This window comes from Motacilla alba, chromosome 26, assembly GCF_015832195.1.
Source record: "Motacilla alba alba isolate MOTALB_02 chromosome 26, Motacilla_alba_V1.0_pri, whole genome shotgun sequence".
Lineage (NCBI taxonomy): Eukaryota > Metazoa > Chordata > Aves > Passeriformes > Motacillidae > Motacilla > Motacilla alba.
Genome location: NC_052041.1, coordinates 2,086,201 through 2,102,714, shown reverse-complemented (window position 1 = coordinate 2,102,714; position 16,514 = coordinate 2,086,201). Strand labels below are relative to the sequence as shown.

The 16,514-nt window shown below is 51.9% G+C and overlaps 1 protein-coding gene across 2 annotated transcripts; it reads left to right on the top strand.

Annotated features, from left to right (window-relative positions):
• Positions 1-3,476: 3,476 nt before the first annotated feature.
• On the top strand, positions 3,477-15,588 carry PNPLA1 (patatin like phospholipase domain containing 1). Of its 2 annotated transcripts, none has more exons than XM_038162743.1 (9): positions 3,477-4,131; positions 6,897-7,129; positions 8,520-8,585; positions 9,926-10,138; positions 10,620-10,680; positions 10,760-10,900; positions 11,156-11,249; positions 11,518-11,631; positions 15,011-15,588. In XM_038162743.1, the coding sequence occupies exons 1-9, from the start codon at positions 3,930-3,932 to the stop codon at positions 15,135-15,137; spliced, it is 1,251 nt and encodes a 416-aa protein (XP_038018671.1). In that variant the 5' UTR covers positions 3,477-3,929; the 3' UTR covers positions 15,138-15,588. The 2 variants fall into 2 exon arrangements, with proteins under 2 accessions (XP_038018671.1, XP_038018672.1); XM_038162744.1 differs by having other exon boundaries at positions 12,154-15,588.
• The last annotated feature ends 926 nt before the right edge of the window (positions 15,589-16,514 follow it).

The window sequence follows — 16,514 nt, the reverse complement described above, 5'->3', positions numbered from 1 at the left end:
TGGGTAAAGCTCATTCCCAAGTGGTGCAGGAGCTGTAACATCCTCAGGGACTGAGGGGATTTACAGCTGCTGGGGTCTCACCTACGAGCTCTAAGAAGATGTGAAATGCCACAGTGATTTAAGCCCTAATCACTGGGAATGTTTCCAGCTAATCTTTGCCCGGAACCCCTAAGCAGGGCCATGGATTAAGGCAGCTCTTGGCTGGGGGGGAGGGGGGGCTGCCAGGGCTTGGTGTAGGGGCAGCAGCAGGAGCATCTCCTCTGCAAGGTTGGAGCTGGCCTGGGGTGAAGGAGATGAAGTTTTGGGGTTTGCATTGCGCAGGAGGGATGCTCTAGTGGGTTGAAGGTGATGGTGGTGGCAGACAAAGGTGTGGGTGTGTGTCACTGCCACATTTGGGGCGATGATCCCCCATGGGCCACTGGTGACAGCCCAGGTCTGCCCAGCACCTCCTCTCCTGGAGGGAGACCTTCTTGGTCCTTGTAAAATGCAAAGTAAATGAAAAAGGGGAAGCAGAGCCCTCGTGGGACAGAAGCAGCCCTTCCCCATCCAGACCCACGTCCCCAAAGCCTTCAGGGCTGTGTTTGACAGCCACAGGATTGAGTTGCCGAGGGAGGGGGGACACCTTGCAGGGCTCCATCTAATTCAGCCTGGGGTAATTAGAGTGTGGAAAAGGCTAAATCCCACTCCTGGCTCCTGCCAACAATGAGTGCAGTGTCAGGACCATGATTCCTTTTGGCTGGGAACCAACCCAGGAGATTTTACTGTGGGAGAGACTGAAACCGCCCTGATCTGTTTGCAACAGCCCCGACATTCCCGTTCCCTGCCCAGACCCGTGGGGCTCCGCTGGGCTGGGACCAGGGCTGGGTGAGCTGGTGCTGGGGATGTAGTTACAGGGTCACAGGATGCCCCGAATTGTTTTGCATCTGAGCTCGTGCTGTGCCAGGGATGGGTTGGGATTTGCATGGAGCAGAAAAGGGCTCTGTCTCCTCATGGACTTCCCAGCAGAAAGTCAAATATCCTCTGTCCCAGAGGTTATCATCTTCCATCAGCACGTGGGATGCACCTGCCAGGTGAAACATCAGAGAGGAAAACTCCCATTCCCTTCTCCTGTGCTATTCCCAATACCACAGCTGAGCCAAACACTCTCCTCCTCTGCTCACTGGACCTTTTCCCACCCATCGGGGCAGCCGTGCTGGGGGAACAAGGAGCCAAACCTGCCCAGCCCCTTGCACAAGAGGCTCCTGCTCCCAAAAACCCAACCCAGTGTGCAGGGATGCTGCTCCAGCTGGGCAGGGTGGGATGAGGTGGGGAGCAGCCACTGCTGCCTTAGTGCAGCACCCCAGGGCTGGTGGCTTTTGGAGCCCAGCTCCCTTCCCGTGAGCAATTCCAGCCCCTTGGATTAATCTTAAAACTGGGACCTGGTTGCCTGTGACCACTGAAGATATTAAGAAGGTTTTAAAGAAGGGCAAGTTATTAGTCCTGGGGGTTTGAGCCGTTTCCAGCTCTCGGCATTACCTTCATCCTGCCCTAAACACCCCGTTGTGGCTTCCCTCAGCGAAGGCAATCGCCTCGCACGAAAATCCCCGGGTCACGGCCACCGGCCATCTGGGCACCCAGCTGATCCTGCCCGGGCAAAACACAGCCCTGCACAGCCCCCAGCCCACCCGCGGCTCATGTGAGCCAGGGGCTTTCTCCCCAGACCATAGCAGGCTGCTGCAGTCCCCAAAGCCATCAGTCCCCACTAATCCTGCTTTGGTGTGCTGGGGCGGGGGGAGGGCGGCTTAGAAAATCAGCCCGGCACTTAATGAGCCAATTAATGCAAAATTTGCTGTCACTAAGAGGATGATGACAAGGTTTCATCTCACGGGAGCATGGAACTGAGCCAGGCAGGATGATGCCTCCTGGATTCTGTCCCGGGCTGTGGTGCTGGCAGCTGGGGAGGCTGCAGGGGAGATTTGGCACCTTGGCCCTGCTGGAGAAGCCCCCGTGACTGAGTGCAGGACAGAGCTGTGTGTGGACAGAGGAGTGTGTTCCCGCAGCTCCCACGGGATCATTTATACCTTTCCCAAACCTTGGCAGTCAGGGCTGGGCACGGCTGAGGAGGTGCAAGGGCTGAGTGGAGCAGGAGCATCCTGCACCTCTTTATGCAGAGCCTGATGGAGTCCCTGGGGGCCTGAGGCAAACAATAGGAACAGTTAATGCTCAGGGAACATGGAAACAACTCATTCCAGCACACAAACCCTTTGCACTTCCAGTGCCCTGGCGTGTCTGGACCAGCCACAGCAACAAGTGATAGTTTTGTCCTTTATGAGCTTGCCAGTGCTGGAAGAAAATCCTTTAAATGAAGGGATTTGCTTTCCCAAGGGCTGGAGGAGCCAGTGGCATGAATCACACAGATCAAAGCTTTGATATCTTGAGGAGGCTGGTGGAGAGGCTGGGGTGTGTGGGAGACTCACCCAGCAAGGGGATCATGAAAAACATCAGACTGGAAAGGTAAGAAACTAGGGGATGCAGTAAGGCTGTGGATCTAGAAGCCCTAATTCAGGCAGTTGTTCACCTCCAGGACAATCCCATTCATTATTAAATATATCTTGGAGCTGGCAACCTCCTCCTGTGTGTCCTGACATCCTGGGAGCACCAGAGACCAGCCCTGGCCAGGCTGTGACATTTACCTGGGGGGTCCAGGCAATGTCCACCTGCTGCTCCTGGTGACATTTCAACCCAGGGATATTTTGCATGTCAGTGTGGGGGACTCTGCTCCAATTCCTATCCTGGGGACCCAGTCATGGCTGGAGAAGGCAGGGAAAAATGTATGAAAGTCTGGGGTGAAACAGCACTGCAAAGGTGGTATCAGGATGCTGGGACCATGCTGTACTGTTCTGGCCAGGCTGGGGCATGGACACAGGGAAGGAGGGCCTTGTTCTTACCCACATGCCCACGTTGTGTTGTATACACAGCCCTGGTTCTAACCCACAGAATGTTTCCTCTCAGTGTGCAGCTCTATGGATTTGGACAACAGAAACGACACAATATTTACCAGTACTTAATAAATACATCTGTTAAAATGGCAATTTTTGTTCTGTATGTTGGCAGCAGCATCGGATCATTAGAAAAGAGAGAAATCTATGGCATTTCTCCATTTCTCCCTGGTTTTATAACTACCCCCCAGACAATGCAGACAGTTCAAAGGCAGTGTGATTCTGGTTCAGTAACCCCAGGTTTAGGCAAGGTGGTGCTGCTGTAGGGCCTCATGGAGAGGGGAGAGAAAAGCAAATCCAGGTGTTTGGTTTTTTTCCTGATACAGACAACATCCAAGGGTCAGGCAAGGGCAAAACCCTTCCAACAGGGAGCAAACTTAAGGAATATTTCCAAACCTAACCTAACGTAACGCCCTGCATCCACCCCTTGTGTAACACCCTCTGGCTTTAAGTGTCTTATACAAGGCTTTACTCACTCAGTACTGAGCTGTGCCTAAGCTGGGATTGATGGAGAATCCAATTTAGGAAAACACCCTTTGATGAAGAAAGGATGAAGCAAAGAGGAATTTTTGCACGGACGTTTCCAAGTGTGACGGGCACAGTAAGACCAGGACCCTCTCTGGGAGGGTTCCTGGGGCACTGCAGACCTGTTGGCATGAGAGGGGAACCCTGATTCAGCCCTGAGCATCCGAGCTGGCTGTGGTTGAGGATTATAAGAGCTGTTTTGATCAGGGGAAATTTCTGTTTTTAGCACAGGCAGCAATTAAAATAGCTCGCGAATCTCAACGCCTCGGGGAGCTGTCATAAAAGGAGGCAGAAAATCCATCTTCTGGACTCCTCTGCAGCTAGGGATGAGCCTGGAGGCAGCAGAGCAGAAGAGAGCCTGAGGTTCACCTGGTGAAAAAGGACAACCCCAAGACCTCGAGCCAGATTCGCTGCTGTGATCCCGAGATGGCTGTGGAGGATCTCCGGGCTTCCAGCACCCCCTTCTCTCTCTCCTTTTCGGGCAGCGGCTTCCTGGCCCTGTACCAGGTTGGAGTGGTGCAGTCCCTGCTGGAGTTGGCTCCTGAGCTGCTCAAGTCTGCCTGCAAGGTCTACGGCTCCTCGGCCGGGTCGCTCATCGCTGCCGCCGTCGTGTGCGGCGTCGGCCTCGGTAAGAAAACCCCGGCCTCGAGTCCTCCCCGGAGCTCTTCTGTTCCACAAACCCTGGGGAGACGCCTCGGGGTGCTGGGGGGCGGTGGGGCTGGTGGAGCTCTCCTCGCTCACCAGGCATTACAGAAACCCAAGGTGTTGCCACCCTTGGCAGCCAGCGCGGCGCAGTTTTGGGAGGTGTAAGCTGAAAAAGCCTGTTCTGACAGCCCGTGTGATCCCTGGCTCAGTGGGCAGAAATTACAGGGGGAAATCTGGATGTACCAGTCATTCCATATTCCACTGGCTCCTTTTCCTGCTCCTGCTGGAGGAGCAGATCTTCTGCTCTGAGGTTTGAGGGGTGCTGAGGTGTGTCCCAAAGCCAATCTGTGCAGCCCCAGGGGCTGGGTTTACTCATGTCAAGCCCTCTTTTCCCTATGGATCAGGTTTCTTGGGATGTGTAGCTACAAAGGGACACGAGTGGCTGTCACACAGGGATCTATAGAGCTGACAGTCTTGTTTGTATGCCCCTTTGGCCGATCCCACTCAGCCTTCCCAGAACAAGGGGAGATGTGTGTGATTCCCAACTCCAGGTGCACCTTTCCCTGGTACTCCAGCAGGATATTCCTGGAGGAACAGCAGTCTGCTCCAGCCCAGGGCTGGAATTTCTCTTATGGCTGCTAAAGGGGTTTTCCTCTGACCCTCTTTAAACCATGTGGAAACAGACCCCTCTAGCAACAAGATCCTCCATGTGTAGAATTAATTCAGAGTAGTTAATCCACTTTTAATAATCACATCCTCCCATTTTTCCAATTAGTGCCCTTGTGTAAACAAGTGTACACAAGACTTAAGGCTCTAACGCCTGATCCAAGTTCTGCTTCAAGCAATGGGGACATTTAGGAGGAACAGAAGGTTTTGGGGATCAAATAATGATGGAGGAAGCTGAAGGAAACATACAGTTCCTGAAACCTCTGGTGGATGCTGGAACTGTTCTTCTGCAGCTAAAAATAATTCAAAACATTGGCAAATATGTTTATATAAGGCAGAAAGGAACATTTCTGCCCACGTGGGGGTGAACTCCTCCACAAATAAGCAAGGGCCCCAAAATTTCTGATTCCTCCTTCTGCTGTAATGGATGGAGCTGGGGCAGTCCAGCAGTAAAAATACATCCAGCAGCTGCTCTTGCTGGGGGCACCAGCCCTGAGCTGGGCATCTGCTTCTCTGGAGGTGGAAAGTAGCATCACTTAAAGAGGCTGAGATGATCTTGTGCCCAAAATATCTTCTCCAGAGGAAGAAAAGACACTTTGGATAGTGATAACTCTGGTCAGGTTTCTAAAAAGGAAAAGGAATGTGGCACAAGCTTGGTCATATTCATACTGAGGATGATTGGGTCAGAAAGAAGGTGAAAGGTGTGCCTGGTGTCCCACAGGGTGGCTGCAGTCAAGTGACCGTCCCCTGCCCTGGGCTGGCTGAGGAGCTCTGAGCTCCCAGAGCCAGGCTGTCCTCTGTGACCCCACCAGTCACCTCGTGGGGACATGCTTGTCACCAGGCTGGTGCAGGCAGGGACAGTCACATTGCTGCCAGGCTCATCTCACTTGCTCTGCAAAGCTGGGCTCGGCTCCCAGCTCTTACCCAGCAGCCTGTGGGCAGTTTTTCCATGTTTTCCCCCATTTCCAGGACACAGAGCAGCCAGACAGGGACCTGGGCGTGCCCACCCCCTGGAGGGGGCTCTTTCAGCATCCCCTCTGTGCAAACCCGCCCAGTGCTAATCGTGGCCCCGAGTGGCCTCAGCATCTGCTCAAACACACATAACCCCTCTTAACGCCTGTGCTGCTCCAGTTGCCTTCAGGACACCGCACCTAATCCGTCTGTCCGTCCACACAATCCCATGAGGCCGCACGGAAACCTCTGTCCCTGCAAAGCTTGGTGCTGAGCCAGGCCCGTGGCCTCGTGCTGGTGCAGGGTCCCAGGGAGCCCACCCGGGTGCCAGGACAGCTCTTTGCAGCTTCGGTGCTGGACAAGCTTGCACTGCAAGGGTTTAACCCCCCAGGTGGGATGTTCCCCCAGGTGAGATCTCCAAGTCAGCAAAGGCACCAAATTCCCTCTATGGGATCAGGCTAGCTGCAGGGTTTGCTGCACTCCTCTTCCTCCCCATCACTGTGAAGTCTTTAAAACCTGGACTCTCCTGAGCCCTTGGCTGGGGCTGCAGGGCTCTGCTCCTTTAAACCAGCTCCTGGGATGTGCAGACATATGTCATGGCCATTAACACCTCCCTGGAGCTCAGGTGAGCCAGGAATCCCAGTAATGTGGAGCCAGGACACCTGGCTTGCAGGACAGCCCTGAGCAGAAGAGGTGCCCCTCATCCTCACACTGGAGCCAGCCCAGCTCCCTGTAAAGCTGAGGCTGCCCACGTGGAAAACTGGAGGTGGAAGGCAGGAATGTGTTGTGCAAGTCACGTTTTCATGGATAACTCAGTGTCCCCCTTCCTGGGGCTCTCTGGAACCTTTCCCTAATCCTGACCAGGAACATCTTGAGGCCCCATCTCTGGTGCAGGCCATTTCACCAGTGGGGTCACACAAAGACACGATGTCCTTTGAGGACTAAAGGACATGCCCCGCTTTCTGCCCTGCCTCAACGTCCCCCACTGTAGCAGCAGTATCATCCTGGGGTAACATAAAGGGGCTGCAAGAAGCTTTATTTGTGAGGAGTATTAAAAATAGGATTTAAAATATAACTAGCAGTGCAGCAGGTATATTGGCTTTCTCTCCATCTTTCCCTCACCTCTTCCAGATGACCTCAAGGAGTTTTTCTTTGCACTGGCAACAGAAGTCAGGAAAACCATCCTGGGCCCCCTCTCTCCCAAGTGCAGCTTGCTGGCCAATCTCAAGACTGTCCTGCAGCGGATGCTGCCGGAGGATTCCTACCTGCTGGCCTCGGGGCGGCTGCACATCTCCCTGACGCGGGTGGTGGATGGCCAGAACGTCATGGCCTCGGAGTTCAGCTCCAAGGAGGAGCTCATTCAGGTACAGAGACCTTCCTCTGGTGCCGTGGGTGTGGACGTGGCAGCCTGGTCAGAGAGTGGGGAAACCAGATAAGTTTTCCTGGAAGTGGCCTGGGAGATTTTAGGGAGTTGGAGATAAGCAATGATAGCCAATTATTAAAAACAACCTGCAGGTGTTGTTTTCCTAAGATCTGTTTTCTTGTTATTCTCATAAGATTGTTTATAAATGAGTATCTTGTTAATTAGCCAATCAGGTGAAATGTATTGATTAAATGACCGATCAGGTCCCCCTGTATTGATCAGTGCATAAAAGAAATGGTTCTGAGTAAGGACACCTCTTTGTGCCACTCAGCCTTCTGACTGTCTTTGTCATTTCTTACTAAACAGTGACATTGGGAAGGTCTCCCCTGACTGCCTGGGATGGACATACCCCAAGTGCTGGTGGCTTTCACTGCCCTTTTTGTACCTGAGATGGGGAGAGAGTCAGGAGGCTCTGCCACAGCCGTGGTCCCACCCCAATGGGCTCCGTGACCCTGGGGGCGGGGAGGAAGGGTTGACTTCCAGGATCAGATGGAACAAATCATGCTAAAAAAAGCAGCAGGTTTGTTTCCAGCCTCATAGAGCTGATGTGGGGGCTCTAACAGCGACTTTGCAAAGAGCCCTGTCAGTGCTGATGTGACCCCTCAGCTCTCCCTACAGGCCTCTCCTCAGCCATCTGGCAATGGTTTTCCTTGTTGCCTCAGCACTTTCTTGGCAGGAAAGAGCTGGGCAAAGCTGCTGCTGAACAACAAGCAGCTCATTAACCAGTAAATTATCTGCTGGGGGGACAATCTCAGGGTCAAGTCCTAACAGAGCTGACCCTGAGCTCCTGGGTCCCTTGTCCCAGGGAGACAGTAGAGGACGGCAACTCTATGGAGTTGTTGGAATTCACCCCATGGTGCCTCCTCTAGGAAGCCCAGGAGCCTGGGGTGCTCATTTCCAGCTGATGAGATTGGTGGGAAAAGGTTGCAAATGCCCCAGCAGTGGCTTTGTCACTGACAAATGAGGATGCCTTTTGAGGATGTCTTGGTTTTGTCCAAAACCCTGCAAAGATGGAAATTGGCCCCAAAGCTTCAGCTTGCCACCATCAAAGGGCAGTGTTGGACATGGACATGTAGATTTACAGCTATTAATTCTGGCAGCTATACAATTAAAAAATGCAGTGTTGTGCCCTGCTCCAGGGAAGTGTTTCCACTTCAGTGAAATCAGATGTTTTCCCTTTCTTGAAGCCTTTCTTGTCACAGTCCCCAGCAAAGTCCAGGTTCCTGGTTCCAGACTTTGTCAAGGCTGAATTTTCAGGCACCATGTCAACAGCTTTTGTCCAGAAGAACTTTGACAGGAACATTGACTTCTGCAATCCCTTTCCTCCCCAGGCTCTCCTCTGCAGCTGCTTTCTTCCAATTTACTGTGGATTCATCCCTCCATCCTACCGAGGAGTGGTGAGTGATATTTCCACTAAAACACGTGCTCCCAGCAGGGTGTTCTTGGTTTGAACTTTATGTTCCTCTGTAAAGGAGGAGTGTACAGACCAGGGAGGGGTAGATGTGTCCAGGCTTTTCCTTTAGTTGATGGAGGATGATAAAGCCCATCAGCTCATTCCTCACCACATCCTCAGATGACAGCTGGGTGGAATTGCCATCTGGAGAGCCTTCTCCTGCTTTGCCCATGGACAGAGTGTGGATGATCTTGCAGATCTCTGAGTGAGATAAGGGGACGCCCACAGTGGGGACCTTGAGACACAATCCAGTTATCCAGGCAGGGCCTGCCTGCAGTGTGGGTTCATCCCTGGGCTCAGGTGCTGACTTGCACAGCTGAGACATCGAGCGTTCGTGGGAGGATCCTCCCCCAGCCCTGAGCATTTCCATGCTCTGCTTGTCTGAGGGAGGGGAAGGACGAGCTCGGCAGTGTTTTCCAGTGGCAGTGTTTTCCAGTGTTTTCTGGGCAACCTGTGCAGGGCCTCACCATCCTCACAGGGAAGGATTTCTTCCCAATACTCCATCTAACCCTAATGGCAGTGGGAAGACATTGCCCCTTTTCCTGTCACTCCATCTTCAACTGTCCTGGAGCGCCTTCAGAGTCTCTAAGGTCCCTGGAAATGTTCAAGGCCAGCTTGGACGTGGCTTGCAGCAACCTTGGATAGTGGAAAGTGTCCCTGCCCATGGCAGGGGGTGGAATGGGATGAGCTTTAAGGTCCCTTCCAGCCCAACCATGATCCCCAGGTCTGTGGGGATTGCTCTGTGAGGCCTCTCTGTACTGTTATTTCAGCAACATTTAATTCCATCAGCTGCCACTTCCAATCCCACTGAGGTGGGTGGTAAATCCAGACTCCTTTTGGAATAGAGCAATTGACATTTTCCTTGCCCAGTATGTAATTCTTCATGAATCTGCAGGCAATTATTGAACGTGGGGACCCTACTGCTCGAGCTCAGGACTTGAAAGTTATACAACACTGTGCATTTGGTGATGTCTGAATTGGCTCTTGACTGACAAAAATTGTTGTACAAAGCTGTGTGAATGAAAATAATTATATTTCCATTTTAATAACTGCTGTGGATTACAGACCTGGTCGAGGAGCTGGCTGGGTGCCACAGGCAGGGCAGGGGAAGGAGCTGGCAAAGGGATAAAGAGCACGGGTGGGACAAGACGCTGTTGGAAGTGGGAAGGGAGAACGAGCTGGGATGGGCTCACGACAGGAGTGTCACCTGTGCAGCTGCTGGCTCCCAACTCAGCGACACTGCAAAGGCCCCCAGAGCAAACCCTCCCTCTGCTCCTCCCCCAGCGCTACGTGGACGGAGGCTTCACGGGCCTGCAGCCCGTGTCCAGCCTGGAGGAGCCCGTGATCACCGTGTCCCCCTTCACCGGCGAGCTGGACATCTGCCCCCGCGACTGCCCTGCCATCTTCTTCTGCTTCCAGATCTTCAACGGCAGCATCCAGATCTCCATAGAGAACCTGTGCAGGATCAGCTACGCTCTCTTTCCACCCAGCACCATGGTGAGCTCACCAGGGCTTCTTCCAGCTTAGTTCTGGTGAAAAGATTAATGCTGCTCCTGCCTTCTCAACATTCAAGGTTCAGCTCAATCTCCACTGTTAATTAAAGGGATTTCAAAGGGACGGGGCAGCACCCACTCTTTTTGCAGTACATTTTGGGGAAGGGACACTGTACTGATGCAGTACATTTTGGGGAAGGGACACATTTTGGGGAAAGGACACTGAAGGCACTGCTGACACTGCCAGCTTGGGATGGGGTCCACGACCTGCAAAGGACCAGAAAAAAGCAGGTGATCTCTAAGGTCTCTTCCAACCCAAACCACTCTGTGTTTCTCTAACCGGTGCTGTGGTGGTTGGAAACCAACCAGTGCTTGCTGCCTTCCCAAATGGGCCATCCCAGCCCTCCACAGTCAAACAGCTTTGGATGGGTCCTGTAGTACTGGGGTCAGGGCTCTTTTGTGACCTCGAGTGTTTCTCCTTGCAGGTCTTGAACGACATTTTCTCCCAGGGCTACCAGGACACAGCTCTTTTCCTGTACAGGAACAGTAAGTGGCACCCCAGGACCCGAGGGGCACCTCAGTGTGACAGAGACAAACATCATCCCTTTCTCTCTGTGTCTCCCAGATGCCTTTGGCTTTAACTACTTTGATGGCAATTTCCGCTTCGGCAGCACCTGTGGGAAGAATGACTCTGGAAAATCCAATGGGACACACCCCGGCCTGTACAAAAGGGTCCCTCAGTGCCTGACCCCTTACTTCTTGCCAGGTAGAGGATTTGTGGTGTACAGTTTGGGTTTAGGGCTGCTGCAGCCTTCAAGAGCAGCAGTTTTATATTTAAGACATTACTGAGTTATTTATTAAATATTTCTATTGCAAAGAGACTTTGTAAGAGTGGCTCCAGCTGGACTCTGGCCTGGGCTTCAGTACCTGCCAGAGCTGGGCAAGAGGAGTTATTACATTTATTTCATAGTTTGTAATTACTGGTCTTTATTTCCTTCTGTGCTGTCGTTCCTGGGTGCAGGCTTGTGGAAGAAGGAGCAGGTGAATGGATTGCAGGACCCGCTGGCAAAGGTCCTGCTGCAGCCATACAGGCTCCCAGCCTTGCTCAGGAAGGGGTAAGAACATCCCAACAGAGGCATTGGGGGATGACACACAAACCAGGGGCTGTGCTTGAGCAGGGACAGGGCAACTGAAGGGACACATGGAGGGATTTGGTGTTTCCTGAAGGCAAGATCCAAGGGAGAGCGGGTGCAGCTGGCAGGAATGCCACAGCATCTCTTGGATATGGAAAAGATTATTACAGTGTGCATTTACCATGAACACCATCCCCTTTTGCTGCCTTCAGCCATCGTTAAACTCAGCCTGTGTACTTTGCTTTTGCAGGGTGAAGAAGGTGTTGGGGCTGCTGGAAGGTGTCAGGTCCCTGCTACAACGACTCCACAAGATCCTCCAAACCTTGGTGCCTGGTTTGCCTAAGACAGCTGTGGACAGGAGGAGGTGAGGGGCTGGGGGGCTGCAGATGCTCAGCATAAAGAGAGAAGGGTGCAGAGCAGGGAGACTTTGGGAATCTCACCCACCAGGTCACTGATGGTGAGCATGGCTAAAAACTCCAAATCTGGAGTAGCCCACATTATAAGTAGCTATTTTTTTAATCCTTGTGACATTATTTTGATATTCCAAAGAAGTTACAAACCAGCTAAGTGCCACCTCCCTACTGCAGTACATTTGTGCTCCAGGTATTTATCTGCTGGGCTCTGTCCTGGCAGGACACCAGGTACATTCACCAAGATCTTGAGAGATGTTCTGGCACTAAGCTCTCAGGGATTTAAGGCATATCCCCCCAAAATCTGCTTGCAAGTTCCCTCCTGTGCAGATGCCCAAGAGACTCAGAATGATTTTGCCCTGAGGCAGCTGCAAACTCCTCGGCTGTGAGAAAGGCCTTTGGAGTCAAACATTCCTGGGGCTGCTCATCCCTGTCAGTACCTGGACCCTGCCTCAGCTCTCACCTTGTTCCCACAGGTAACAAGGATTGTCCCAGCGGTGCCCTGGGGGTCTGGAGCGCTGCCTTGGAATGTGGCGGGCAACACCAGCACACACCAGCACGGCTGCTGGTTCTTGAGGGAATTTCTGGGGAGTATTTTTTTCTTCAGAACCTGTCTGGTTCTCTCTGCAGTTATGCCACTGCAGCGCCCCTGCTCTGGCCTCACCTGCTTTTCCATGATGGCCGAGGAAAAGCTCCAGTGCTGCTCCTGGGATCCACCCCAGGCTGCAGGGGCCATGGGGCAGCTCCACCTGCAGACCTCACAGCCCAGTCCTTTCCTTGCCCACTCCATCTCCTCCCCACCAGCAGCATCCCCTCCCTGCTTTAATGCAGATTACAGGACGGGCAATTGCCAGGAAATGCCATGTTTTAAGTGTTTTCCTCCCACTCAAAAACTTCAAGAGAGATTCCTCAGAGAGAGAGAGAGAGAGAAACCTTAGGGAGCATCATACTGGGCAGGAACTAATTTTTCTACAGTTCTGTAGGTTTTTTTACAAATTATCAATTCTTGAGCTTCACACCTCCCCATAGCCCCACTTCTCTTGCCTGTGGAGGTGCGAGTGCATTTGGATTCCCCCGGAACTTGCAGCTGTGCAGAAGGATGGAGAAACCTAAAGATTACCTTCCCCCTACTTCCGAGTCCTGCAGGCTGCATCTCCTGACATTTCACAAACATGTGAGTTCTTCTCATGCAATTGTCTGTAACTCACGGCCACACATGGAGCATGGCCCAGGCAAACACACCCTGTGTCACTGGTCTGCACACAGAATTAATTAGCAGCACTCTTATTTATCCCAAAACTGTGCTGCATGTCAGAAGCTGTGGATTTGCTTTGCTCCAGCTGTGTCTCCCCTGTTTGTTGGTTCCCAACAGGCAACAAATGGATCCCAAGAGCAGCAGCTGTTTATTACAGTAAATAGCCAGTTTAACTGCACAAAGGGAAACAGAACAGAGGGAAGTTTCAACCAAAGGGTCATGGAGACTGCAGAAATGAATGGGGGGGAGTAGCTGAAGGCACCTTTTATGTAACCAGACTCAAAGTTAACTAGGAGTGCTGTGTGAAAGAAAAATATCCCGTGTTCTGCCATCTTTGGTTGTAATCAGTGACCTGGGAATACCTTCTCTGGAATGAGTTTGCTAAAAGAAACCTGGATGCTTATTTCATAAATCATGAAATGGCTTGGATTAAAAGGGAACTTAAAGATCACTCAGTTCCACCCCCTTCACTCACATCTTTACTATCCCAGTTTACTTCAAGCCCCATCCAACCTGGCCTTGGACACTTCCAGGGATCCAGGGGTAGCCACAGCTGCTCTGGGCACCCTGTGCCAGGGCCTGCCCACTCTCCCAGGGAACAATTCCTTCCCAACATCCCATCTATCCCTGCCCTCCGGCAGTGGACAGCCAGTGACCCTTGTCCTGTCCCTGCAGTTCCTGATGAGGGGTCACTCTCCAGCTGTAGCCCCTTCAGCTCCCAGAAGGGGCTGTGAGGTGTCCACACAACCTTCTCTTCTGCTGGCTGAACAGCCCCAACTTTCTCAGCCTGTCTCCATAGGGGAGGTGCTCAAGTCCCCTTAGAGCTTTTAATGGCCCATTTTGATGGATCCTGTTTGCATTGGATCCTGTGTGCTCCTGTCTTCCATCCGTCCTGGATGGATTTACACCTCTCAAGCACGGCAGCCAAAGGCAGGCTGCTCAAATCCAGCTGTTGCTGCCACAGGGCAAAGGGGAAGGCTCAGAGACACTCAGGCCTCCCCAGGCAGGGACAATCAGCCCATCAGTTGCTTTTGCACCTCTGCTCCCTCCCACTTATCCCACAGCTCCTTCTCCAGGCTGCTGCAAGCACCATCCCCACCAACAGGCAGGATATTACCATTCCAGTCAGCCTGAGGCAGTTACCCTATTGAAAGGGGCATTAAACACCCCCAAAGAAAATTCTCATCTAGGAATTGGACCTCCAAATCCATTACAAGCATCTGCAGAAACCTCAGTCACAAACAGGAGCAGAGTTTGAAGAGCCCAGTGTATCTCACCTGCCCCATGTGGTGCTTGATCATAAACAATTGTAAAACTTTGAGAACTTTTAAGAAAAATCAATCTGCAAGGCATCCCCAAACTAAAATGGTCTCAGCACAGAATCCTCCTGCTCCAAACCTGCAGGAATGAGCAAGAAATAAGCATGTAACAATTCCATATTCCAGTCAACCGGGTTTTGGTTTATTAATCCCTCATCTTTTCAAGCAAGCAGAGCTGGTGCTGCCTCCTCTTGGAGACATGAGCTTGGAGCTAATGGCAATGGAGGCTTTGCCAGAGGCAGTGGATAGAGGCAAAGGTTGGCATTGATTGGAATCGTCTTGTGCAGGAGCTTGTTTCACCCCAAGCAAGCAAAGTGAGAAGCCCAGCTGCACCCCGTGGGGATAGAACCAGCCTGGAATGCCACCTGTAGGGGTGGATCATGGGAATCATCCGGGAGCTGTGGCCCTGCCTGTGCTGTGTCATTGCTGGCACAGTCCGTGTGCTCCTCGGGGCAGGTCAGGCTCAGCCTTCAGCCTGGGTGCCAAGTTGCTCATTGCCTCTTTGCAGCAGAAACTGGGGCCAAAGGCAGCGCAGGCTCAGAAATGCTCTTCAACCTGGCCCTAAAGGGAATAAAAGCACGTTGGTCAGTCTGGCAGACACCTCTGGCAGTTGCCGTGAGACCAAGTGGATTCAAGTGTCTGGTCAGAGCTGCTTTCCTTCCTCCTGTTGTCTAAAGGGCAGCTGGTTCTGGTATGCTCAAAATATGACCCCTGTAGCCCTGTCCTGTTTCTTGTCTCCTTCTGCTTCAAACTCAGCAGAAACGTGAAGCCTGAGGTGGATGGGATGAGAGTCTGGAGACAAGCCAGGCCAGCAGAGCTCCCTCTGGAGCTGGATCCCACTGCAGGTCTAGAGGGAAGAGTCCTTGAGACTGACGTGTGGAACTGAGCCCACCAAAGCCCAGCACGTGGCCAGTCCTGCCTGTGGCTCTGGCTGTCGGCTGCAGGTGCTTTATGCCAGGCTCTGTTTCCAGCTGGGCACTAAGGAGGGTGCAATTCCTTGTGCAATTGTCCTGCTGGGCGCACGGATCAGTGGCGAGTGCTTGTGGATAAGCTGCTAGTGCAGCCCGAGCCTCGTGGGACTGCAGGCTGCAGACACTTGTCCAAGACATCAAGTACAAGTTGTTCCCAGGTTTATCCCCTGGCTGCTTTGGTAGCATCACTGATGTTCTGGCACTGCACAGTGAAACAGTGCAAGAGCCTTTTCCTGGCCTTCATCAGTAGGGCTTTTCCTTCCCAGAGCTGGGAAATCTGATGTGCTTCTGCTCTGGAGATGGAGAGCGTGGACTCACCCCTTGATTGCTCTCTGGCCTAACAAATGAGTCTTGATTCCTCCCACAGGAGGAATTCTTCTCCTGAGACTGCTCAAAATCGTTGCAGCCCAGCTGCAAAGCAGAGGCAGAGATTCCTGACAGCCCAGAGCTGCCCAGCTTCCAAAGAAACCTCATTCCCACCTTGTTGCTTCCAAAAGCTGCTCCTAGCTCAGACTGATGGAGCCTTTAAATTAGCAACCAGGGAGGCAACTTCTACAGCCCAACACTGTGTCCTGCATTTCTTAGTGGGCTGAGAGTTGGTTTGTTTTCAAAGGAAGTATCTTCCTTGCTTCCATTTTATGTTTTCCAAACGTTTCTTTTTAGGTCTGGAATGGTAATGGTCCTATTCTTTCCCTTTTACCTTCCTCATTTGTTGTGGGCCTCCTAGATATAGGAGATTGTGTCTTTTTCAGTTTTCATTAAATTTACTGGGCTACATTTAAAATAATTGTCATGTTGAAAATGCTGAGTAATTTTACTTAATCTGATAAATTCTGAAACGTTGAAAGACTCATAAGGAAAGAGAAAAAATAAAGCTTAAAATGGAAAGAAAGATTGCATTTCATCAGCTGCTTCTTGTATTTTTTTACTAACAAAATCTTCAAACAGAAATGCTGAGGATTCACTGATTTTCCATGTAAAACTAAAATGGGAGTGGGCATTACTTTGCATAGGATTGCAGAAAATGATGCATTTCGGATTTAAACCTGCCTTGTGTTACCTGGTAAAGATACGGCATGAAGTTTAGCAGCTGTTCTAATATGCTTTCCTTGCAATTAGTATTTCTGTGGCTGTAGCCAGAGTTAATGAGGAGAAGTTTGGATTTGGCTGGCACAGCAAAGGCAGCTTGGACCCTTGAGACAGCCCTGAAGAAGGCATGTGTGGGCAGAACCTGTTCTTACCCCACTGGGTGAGGGAATACTTGGCCTTCTCCATGGAAAGAGCTCCTTCTC